The sequence below is a fragment of the Crocuta crocuta genome, unplaced genomic scaffold, assembly GCF_008692635.1.
Source record: "Crocuta crocuta isolate KB4526 unplaced genomic scaffold, BGI_CrCroc_1.0 scaffold348, whole genome shotgun sequence".
Lineage (NCBI taxonomy): Eukaryota > Metazoa > Chordata > Mammalia > Carnivora > Hyaenidae > Crocuta > Crocuta crocuta.
The window spans coordinates 4,327,064-4,337,502 of NW_027529573.1; the positions used below are offsets into that span (position 1 = coordinate 4,327,064).

General features: G+C 44.9%; 1 protein-coding gene across 2 annotated transcripts in view; it reads left to right on the forward strand.

Moving 5' to 3' along the window:
- The window catches only part of PITPNB (phosphatidylinositol transfer protein beta), a 64,187-nt gene extending 55,117 nt beyond the window's left edge, over positions 1-9,070 (forward strand). The window contains exons 9-12 of one of the 2 annotated variants that reach the window (XM_077761666.1): positions 685-795; positions 2,384-2,506; positions 5,856-5,940; positions 7,128-9,070. In XM_077761666.1, the coding sequence (XP_077617792.1) occupies positions 685-795; positions 2,384-2,506; positions 5,856-5,903 (282 nt within the window). In that variant the 3' untranslated portion in view covers positions 5,904-5,940; positions 7,128-9,070. The remainder of the gene's footprint in view (positions 1-684; positions 796-2,383; positions 2,507-5,855; positions 5,941-7,127) is intronic. The other variant, XM_077761665.1, reaches the window with a different exon arrangement.
- The last annotated feature ends 1,369 nt before the right edge of the window (positions 9,071-10,439 follow it).

The window sequence follows — 10,439 nt, forward strand, 5'->3', positions numbered from 1 at the left end:
CTCCCTTGTTGCTTTTTAAAAAAAAATGTCCCCCCTCCCTTTTTTTTTTTTTTTTTTTTTAACCGGAACAACTCTTGATTTGATTCGTGACTATGCCATTTAAACGATGGGCTGTGACCATTTATAGAAATTCAAGTTGGGATGTGTGGGACTACCTTCAAACCTTTGGCAATTATAGACCGTTTTTGCTGCCTGCTGCATCCCTTTTCAGATCCCCCTTGTGAAAAATACCTCAGTTAATAAACAGTGCCACTCCACATGCCAGAATCTGAAAGACACAGAAGACGACTAAACTTCCTGATCATTCTTTATTGTGCCTCACCTCCTCCACAGGGAGAGCACAGTAATGGCGTTAGGTGACCGCTTACATGTTAAAGCTTACTATTGATACGATGTGGATAGACTTTGGTATTAGAAAATCTGAACAGTGTAATTTGAGGCACAACAGTGCACCTATTAAACTGTAGAGCCAAGAAGTAACCTCATCTGTGGAAGGGGGTTTGCCATGGGGGAATACCACTGCTTTTACTAAAATGATTTCGAATTTCCAAGTACCTGAACTAAGCACATGTGAAATTGTACTTTTCTTCACGTATGTCTGTGACGTCGCTACACAACGGTCATTTTTAATAAAAATATAAATATTGAAGTCTCGATTTCTCCTTTTCAATTTTCGTCCTCTAGAAGGAGCTGGCGAACAACCCTGACTGTCCTCAGATGTGTGCCTATAAGCTGGTGACCATCAAATTCAAGTGGTGGGGACTGCAGAGCAAAGTGGAAAACTTCATTCAGAAGGTAAAGTCTGTTCAAAATGCAGAGACTTAAATTTAGGTAGCTGTTAATGGGGTATTTTCTGTTACCATGTCTTTGTCTCGCTTCTTGGGTTACAGTTATTGTCTCCATGTAATTCTTCTCTGCCCTTTTCTGCCCAGAAACAGCAGACAGATACCATCAGGGTTTAAGGAGCTTTCTTTGGGGAGGAGCATAGCAGTGGTTTTGTTCAAGGTGCTGTCCTGGTGGTTTGCCCCAGCTGTTTCACAGAGAGCCCTCTCCATGTGCAGCCTGTCCCCAAGGGGACCTGGTGGCCTGGCATTGGCTGGAGGAAGAGGCCAGGCCTTGCCTGCTGAGGGGCTCCTCTGTCCAACCTCAGCTGGGTACCCACTCACGCGCTCTCTTGACACGCACTTTCTTATGTACTTTGCACTTTCTCCTGGGAGGTCTTCTTAGAGGTCCTTACTGAGAGTAGTTACAGTCTGAAGCTAGAGTGACAGAATCTGAGGACCCAAGTTTCAATGACCTCTTTCATATGTTGTCTTTATTAGAGTGAAAGTAACATGGACACTTTGATCTAGAAGGAGGAGAGAATTGTAGCTGTGTAAAGAAACACCCATGTTGTACACATATAAGAAACATGGGAACTTTCTTTGGTGTTTACATTTCCTGTAGTGTGACTCTTTCTTCTATTATTGTTATACCTCTGAATCCACAAATGGTTGTAACCATTCTACCAGGATTTTTCTGCTTTTAAGCTATAACCGCTCTGACATTTTTTAAAAAGGGTCCTAATGTGCTGGACACTGATTACTCTTGGGGCTGCTTGCAGCTGGCCCACGGAAGGCATTCTGTAAGCACTGGCTTCCTTCCTTCCTCTTGGATCAGAGTAATAGATTAACAATCTAGTTCGTCACACATGTAATTGATGAAGTCCCTTCTGTTCATGGAAAAAAAATTTTAAGTTGAAGATTGTCCAAAAGTATTAAAGTACCGTTTTTGTTCAGTGAGCTCTTCTCTCTTCTGGGGAAATTTTAGTAACATTTAAATAACGTAGCAATTAAAATCACTCATTAAACGTATGGTTTTTTTATAGAGAGTAACGTTAAAGTAGAAAAATTGATGGAGAGTATGTAATAATTCTTAATTTAAATATGTTACTCCAAAGAACCCAAGATTCTTTTGTTCGGTACACATTATATTCAGCCTCACAATATTCCTCTGAATCACAGAGAAGTTACGAACGACCATGTAGAGTTTTAACAACAGAAGAAATCAAGCTGACCCTTGGTCATGAGATTTAGAAAAAGGTACATATAGACCGCGCCTAGCAGAAGTTTATGTTGGATCAGAGCGTGCACACCACGTTTTTTTCCCCGTTCTGGGACGTTGTGTGGCCTCTGCTAGGAGAGATGTCACGTTTCACAGGGAGATTTTTAAATTTTGTTTTACAGAATGATAATGGGATGGAACTAATACTTCCACTAATCGACACAGTGGTCTTTTCCAAGTATATATAGATTGCATGGGTTAATTGGGAAGTAGAAAGTTAGTATGTTACTAACCTTAGATTTTTGCCCTCTTATACTACTTTTCTTCTTTGTTTGAAAAGCAAGAAAAAAGGATATTTACAAACTTCCATCGCCAGCTTTTTTGTTGGATCGACAAGTGGATTGATCTGACAATGGAAGACATTCGGAGGATGGAGGATGAAACTCAGAAAGAACTAGAAACAGTAAGACTTCCCCTCTGTGGAAACTCTCTCATTTTTCCTTTCTAGCTGTGTATGTGCTTATGAGTAAGTGTAGACTTAAGAATTCAGAAGAGTGTTGTTACTGGTCATTTTTAAATATATATCCTCGTGAAAATCCACTTGCTTAGACACTAACATCCCCTTGCATGTTCTCATTTTGCTTTACTTGAGCATCTCGCATGAAAGTAGACTAGAGCTTTATGGATTTGGAGTTTGTTACCTGTGAAATGCCCAGTGGTTTCATATTCTCTGTCATGCGTCAGCTCTCCGTGCTGGGACCTAGCTCACAGTCCTTTTAGACACTCACTTTATCAGACCAAGGTGGCTTTGGCTCACTTTGTTGTCATTGTCAGAGAAGGCTAGCCACCGAGTCACACATTCCACACATTCCAGAAGTCCCTCCTACAGGTAGTACTTAATCCTCAGCTCTTTAGCAAGTGTTACGCAGAAATTCGTTGATGCTGAAGCCCACCCCAGCTCCTGCCCAGCCCCGGTGAGCAGGGCAGGCCCTGCAGCGCACGAGCGCCCCCTTTCTGCGGGGCATGGATTCTTCCCACTTCCTCTTAGAAGTGCCTGGCTCTGCTTTTGCTCCGGGCCACGCTGCTTTTCAGGTGAAAGTGAGCCCCTCCTCGGGGGACGTGAGCCCAGGGACTGTCCAGGATGGGCCAGTGGTCTCCATGCATCAGCCAGAGTCCCGCCAGTGGTCCCAGTTTTGGAGGCCCTGCAGGTGGGAGCGTTTGACAGACGCTTGGGTATGAGGCAGGGCCTCCAGTGCATCACAGGAGAGTGGCAGCAGATCCGGTTCTTTGGCACAGAAGAAAATCTGTCTGGCACGCAGCATCGTAAAGAATCTGTGTTTAAAATTGCTTACTTTTGGTGATTACGGCAGATCTGCTTCTAATTAGCTTTATACAAACCTTGTGAGAGGACTAGGACATATTTTCTTTATAAGGCAATAAAATGTTTTAACCTTATCTTATACAGAAAGTAAACTTTCAGCCGTCTCCAACTTATGAATGGATTTTGTTCCAAAAGTTTTTAAGTTGATTTTTTGGAGCTTGGAACATGTTTTGCCATGGAGACAGCATTGTAAATTGGAGTTCGGTTTTGAGGCCAGACAATAGAAGCCTCTTTTGACTCTGTATCTCATACTAAGAGTACGACTCTGAGTTCTGGATCTCGGGAGGAGGGTGACAGAATGGCAGGTGTGGAGGACTCTCCCTCACCCCCTTAATTTTAGGCTGTCCCCTAAATATTTAAACAGCCACGAGTAAACCATGATTACTTGCCCCTCTCTTTCCCGCTTCTGTCTTCCCTTTTCCAAGAGTCCAGTGCCCTTCTCTGAGAAGCACTCCTACCACCAGCCAGCTTTGGTCCCTCCTCCCCCCGCCTTGGCTGGTGCTCCTTCCGCGTGCTGCGGAGACACCTGACGGCCCTTCTCCAGCCCCTCTGGGCAGCTAGGCTCAGCTGAACGTTACCAAAAAAAGCAGCACGATTACACTCCTTCTTCCTAAGCTCATGGCACAGCCTTGGTGTCTTCAAAAAGGACTTAACCAGCGCTCTAAAAATAAAACCTATTTTTCATGGTTTGAGCTCTCAGGATGGAGGTTTTTGCTTTTGGTTTTAATTTTTATGCTGCAAGGACTGTCCGGAACATGAGGAGAAGGGGTCACAGTTGGAGGGTGAGGGATGAAGCCCTCCATAGTTTGAGCTCTGAACCCCAAGACAGAATTTGGCTGGAACCCCTTCCCTCAGGGGAATGGAGGGATGAAGCCCTCCATAGTTTGAGCTCTGAACCCCAAGACAGAATTTGGCTGGAACCCCTTCCCTCAGGGGAGTGCTCTTACCTCCCTGCCAAATTCAGTGTCAGGACAGCGGGAATCAGAGCAGTCCCAGTGTACGCACAGTGAGTGCCGGACCAGGAGGTGTGGATGCCCGCTCCTGCCTCTTGCCATGGGCCTACAGGCTCAGCTCCTTGTTTCTCCGGGCCAGGCTGTGAGGTAGGCACATAGTTACACAGAGGACCCGTTTATTAGAAAACCTCATTACTGTGCCTATATGGTTCAGACTGACAGATTCCCACATGACCTTGGTAGAAATCTCTTGCTGGTTCAGGGCTTGGGGGTGGGGTGGGGGTACACGGCAGTTTCTTTGTTAAATGTTTCAAAAACGTTTTAAGGCAATTTCAGCATTATATGCTGATCATCATAATGTAAAATCCCATTTACTTTGCTGTGGGTCATCGGCGAATGCCTTATTCCACATCACATCGCTGTTGCTCTGAGCCCCAGCAAGTGGTTTGTGGCATCTTCAGGCTGTGGGCCTGCAGGCCAACATACCTGCCCAGAAAGCACCTGCCTCCTGATGAGGCTTCCGGCTGCTGAGCCCTCTCTAGCACAGAGGGTCCCCTTTCCTTGACTCCTGTTTCCCTGACACCTGATGACAGAGTGTGATACATTATGTAGTTATCTTCTTAATTCACACATATTTTAAGACTTGGATTTCTTTCAAATGGGTTTTGGCCCTGGAGGAAAGGCACCGCATCTGAGAGCTTAGGCATGACAGGAACGCCCCTGCCTGGAATCCTGAAGAGAAGGGTGGGGTTGGCTCAGCTGCTGAAGAAGTACCTGGGGTGGCCCTTCTGCCCGTACGTCACAACTGGCACTTCTGGGGGATGGGGGACAAGTGCTGAGTTGTAGCAGTGTGGCTATTATATCTGTTCCGTTTCTGTCCACTCTTTTCTGATTCTCTCATTGGGTTTTTAAAAAGTTGTCCGTAGGCTATTGTAATGAATGCCTGCCTTTCTGATGCAGCCTCATGTCCTTTTTTGTTTCTCATACATTGTGCCTGTGCTCACTTGTTCTTCCTTTTGTCCTTCCTCTTTTAAATAAACTTCCCATGAAGAACTCCTGTCAGGGGCTCTGGTCTCAGAAGCAGTGGAGGTGGCCACCCCTCGTGGCTTCCTGTCTGGTCTAGGGACTGTGAAAACAGGACTGAGACCGTCAGGGCGCCTTCTCATGTTATATTGGCGAGCAGTTCGTTTACCCTTGGCTGTCTTTGATAATTTCACATCATCAGTGTGCAGGCTTCCCTTTCCTAGGCTCAAGAATACACGCACATTTTTTGTGTGCTGTTACAAGAAAAGCCTTTTGCAAGATTTTCCTTAGTCCAGTGTTACTAGTGGAGTCTCAGAACTCCATTCTCAGTGTGGATGTGGTTATAAACAGACCGTGGTCATTCGCAGTTTTTCCTACATCTTTGTCTCCCCTTGCTTACTAACCCAATTTAGAGTCTGTGATTTTGGCAGCTCATGATTTTATTTTACGTTTAGATGCGTAAGAAGGGTACCGTCCGAGGCACGTCGGCTGCTGATGTCTAGATGAGTCCCTGTAGGGTCAGAGGCAATATCAAACTGTGTAAGTGAAGACCTGGGTAAAAAGAATGTTTAAAAACCAACACCTTTGTGGTAATGGGTAGTTAACTTGCTGAGCAGAGACTAAGTGTTAAATGTGGTGTAATTTTTAGAATTGAAAGAGATACATGTGTTAGAGATTGACGTGGGACACTTGACTTATTATTCTGTAAGAGTTTCATCTGTGGAACAGGTTGACTATCGGAGTCTCCATTCTCAGTGTTAGGGCCAGACAGAAACCAGCTGCCAGGCATATTCATTCATCACCTAGTGGTGTCCCAGAAGCCAGCTGAGTTTCCATTGATGGCCACTTAATTGACCTATTTCTCAATAGGATCATATGTGGTTAGTAGGGAAACATGTAAAAGCATTTTAAACCAGAGATCCTTCGTCCCATACCATAAGGGCCAACCTCAGTGATTCATTGTAGTGGAAAGTTTTTCTGAACATCTGGAGATCTTCCTTCATGTTGAATCTTTAGCTACCTTTACAGTTAGCTTTAATGTGTATAAATACACTTTGGTTTTCACTGCAATCTAAAACATTTCTGAGGCCTATTTCCCTAACACGAATCTATATGCCCAGATAAGATGGGGGGTAAAAAGAGCTTCAAAATCTCCCCGACATACTGGCACCAGTGTGAGTCAACACAAATCGTCAGTTGTTACTATTGAACCATGATGTTTACTGAGGAAAAGAACAAGATAAAACACTCCCCTCACTCACTGTGGTTCTTTGCTGCCCACTCACATGGGCTCCCTGCTCTTGGATTATCAAATTACTGAACACGGGAGAAATGAAGTATTCAGTCGTGAACAGAAGTAGTCGTACAAAGAAGGATGAATGAACTCTGCCAGGGTTCCTCCAGAGCCCTGTCTTTGCAGTGTTTGTTAAAACAAATAAAAATGTAAGTCATGGTTACTTGTGTTAAGTTCTTCTAAGTTCTGTGATTTATTTCCACTTGCAATGTATTTTCCTCTGATGAAACAAAATGTTACACCATTGGTAAGACTGAAGTCCTCAAGAGATTTCAGTTTTAAAATGTAGTAGTTGGGGACCTTTTCTGCCAGAAGTTTTGCCCTGTTGAGGATATTTTGTTTTTCTTGGAGAATGTGTGCGACAAGATGATAACATTTTTTTGTGTGTCTCTGTATTTTTAACACACTGCACCATCTTTTGCTTTTCTTACAGTTACGTAATCAAGGTCAAGTGAGGGGAACAAGTGCAGCCAGTGATGAGTGAAGAAGAATCTGACCAGTGTCTTGCAGTGTGGACGTCTCCCAGACATGTGCTTGTGACTGTGTCCCCACGTACACAGATTCCAACCACGTGTGTACGTGTGTGTGTGTGTGTGTGTGTCTGTAGCTGTATATAAGGTGCATGTAGAGCTACAGATGAAACTACATGCACTTGTGTATATATGTACATACAGACATACTGAAGGGATTAGTACAACTTCTCCAAAGTACTGTACCTATCTTCAGCAAGAATGCAAAAGAAAATATTTTCAATATATGTACCTGGAACAGATTTTAATAATTATCAGAGTAATACCATTAATGGACAAATTGACTGCAATGTAATACTAGCTGGTATGTTTCATAAATGTCGAATTGTGGACCAATATATATATATATATATATAGCCTTTTATTACTCTTCTGTTCTTTTAAATCTGTCTCTTCTAAATTTTTATTTTAGTCCCATAAGCAACAGACTCCCACAGAAAAATTTATTCAAAATCTTTTGGTATTTCAATGAATCTGGAATGTAAACGCTGAATGTATTTATAACAATTTATTTCTGGATGGTTATTATCTTAAATTCAAATTGGACAATGTCTATTAGTAAGGAGTGTAGTTACCCACCAGTTTTTACTTGTTTGCCCTGAGGGAGAAATCGTTTAAAAAAAAAAATTCCAGTTTTTATTGGATTTTTGTATTCTAAATTTCAAGTATTTTTCTACATCAAACCTAGCAAAAATGGAGATGACGGCTTGTGATTTATAATAAACACTATACAATTTTCAGTCTCCTGTTAGGCAAACAAAGAAATTGATGAAGAAATTAATAGCATCATAGGCTGCAGGAAAACTTGGAAATAGAGCATTTCCACGGAGTCTTGTTTCAGGAATGACTGTTTTCTGAAATTAGAGCTTGGAAACTATGCAAATGATCTAGATTCCTCACAGCTTACGTGGTAGAACACAGATAGTGATGAGGGTTGCTCTTTTCATATTGAAACACACCCTAAGGGAGAAGGCTCCTTTGAGGTAGCAGGGAGGGAGGGCTTGGGGGGCAGCACCAGCCTGTCTGCACACCTTCCTAGGCCGAGGCCCTGCTGAGGGGCCAGCGCCCCGGGAACCCGTCATGAGCAAGCGTCACAAACATGCTGGGAAGCTGCCTCAGCCCCCTTGTCGTCGTCGTCTTTCTTTAAAAAAGGAACCGTAAGTAGGTAAGATTTTCATCAGCTTTCTCTGTCCGAAGCAGTTTTTCTCCAGTCAGTCCTGGAGGCTTGACTAGAGTGATACTGTTGAAGCCTTCTGGTCACAACCTGTCGTCTTTAACCTCTCGTCCCTCCTGCCACACGCCAGCCCCTGTGGTCATATCAGTTTGTAACCTGATTTCCTGACAGTCCTGCCCACATGCCCTGTGTCCCCACCGAGGCGGTGGCAGTGACTCAGACCAGGACGTTCAGGATCACTGCCGCACCGCGATGGCCTGCTGGCCTTGGCTCCGGACCCTACGTTGCATATGTCCTCTGTGTACTCAGGATCAAGACCAATGTTTACTCTCTGGGCACTGTTGTAAGATAGGTGTTGTCAAAGCATAATCGTTGTCTGCAAAGCATTTGGTGCAAGAAGATTATTGCTAATTTTGTGAAATAAAGAGTCTCGCCCTCTCCTTTTAATGGACTTAACTCTCACTGGCATCTGTAGCCTCATCGGGAGCTGGGCGTACATGGAAATGAGAGCCCAGCGCATGGATTCTAATGTTTTTCTAACAACTGTGGAGATTTGAGGGAATGCGTGGTGAATGTAAAATACCTAGTTTACTTGGCAGTCTCTTGTGTAAATTACAGTAAAACAAAGTAAATGAAATTTAAACAAAAAATAAATTTGATCACAAAATGCCACTTGTGTGCTTGAGTGGTTGTTTCCCTGATGCCCCACTGGTTCAGAACACCGTGGGCCACTTCTCTGCCATTTTCTCAACAGTTCTCTAATTTGCGCCACTACCACTCGGGGAAAAATAAAGATGCGGGTTTTTTAAAAATTTTCACTGTAAACTCTTGTTCTTGAAATGTGCCTTTGCCACGTTGAACTGTTAGGTTTGGTTTCTTAAGTAATTCTCTGCCTTTAGAAGCTAAGCAGTAAACCAAAGAAAGGTTATTTCTTATTAGTCTCAGAGGTTCTTTAAAAATTACATTTCGAGGGGATAAAGACGGAAAACCCGTAGTATTTCTAAAAGCACTCACTAAGGATTTTGCCATCCCGAGTCTGAAGGTTTCAAGATGGTGGCTTTCTGCTTTCGGGGCAGAGGGCCTCACAGCCTCTCCCAGGACTTTGCTCTGGCCGCTCCCATATTTGGACACCTCGCAGCAATTTTCTTGTGGTCCCATCTCACACTCATGAGCTGCTCCATGTTAGCAGAGGTGGCCCGCCGTACACGGGGACCCACGTGGAGTGTTGTTTCCAAATGTCCCTTTGTTTTCTCAGGGGATTTTTGTAGTGTTGCTCAGATTTCATGCCTGCATTCGTGGGGCCAGCCTGTCACTGAGGATGCCGAGCAGGAGCCCTCAGCACTCGGGTCTTGCTGAAGACACCGAGGGGAGTAAAAGCACGCATGCAGCCCAATGTGGGGACAGGCGCGGGCACAGCTCGGTGCCGGAAAGAGAGAGCGCCCTGGCCTCGTCCTCTTCCTGCAGATGAGGGAGCAAGCATTTGGGTCCAAGGCAGCTGGGCAAGGTGCTGGGGACCCAGGGAGCCCAGGGTGCCGTTCATGGGCCTGTGCTGCCGACGGAGAGCCTGGGGTCCGGCACACCGCCCCCTCCTCTGGCCGCCCGCTGAGTCCCAGGGTGCCCAGCTGCAGAGGGCTGAGGTCAGTTGGGATGTCGCACCCCCGAGCCTACGGTGCGCCCTCTTCGGCGTGATCTCTCCCTTCCTCTGGCATTCGTTTACCACACTGCCTCCTGGTTGACCTTAAATCACTGTGGAGCCAACACCTGGCTTTTCAAAAGCTCCCCTCCCCTGTCGCCAGCGTGCTAAGCTGGATGGCGTCACGGCCCAGCCTCTTGACATCTCATCTCTGAGGAAGGGAGAGACACCTAACTAACAGTTGCTCTGCTCACCTCAGCGGCTGCACTGACGGGGCCAGTGTGGAATTGCCTGTTCTTGACCATTTGGAAGGAGGATGTTCTGCCTGTTCTGAGACCCTGAGATCTGATACCGTGAGAGCCACTGAAAGTTACTGTCTTTAGGACTTGTGATTTTTTTTTTCAAGTT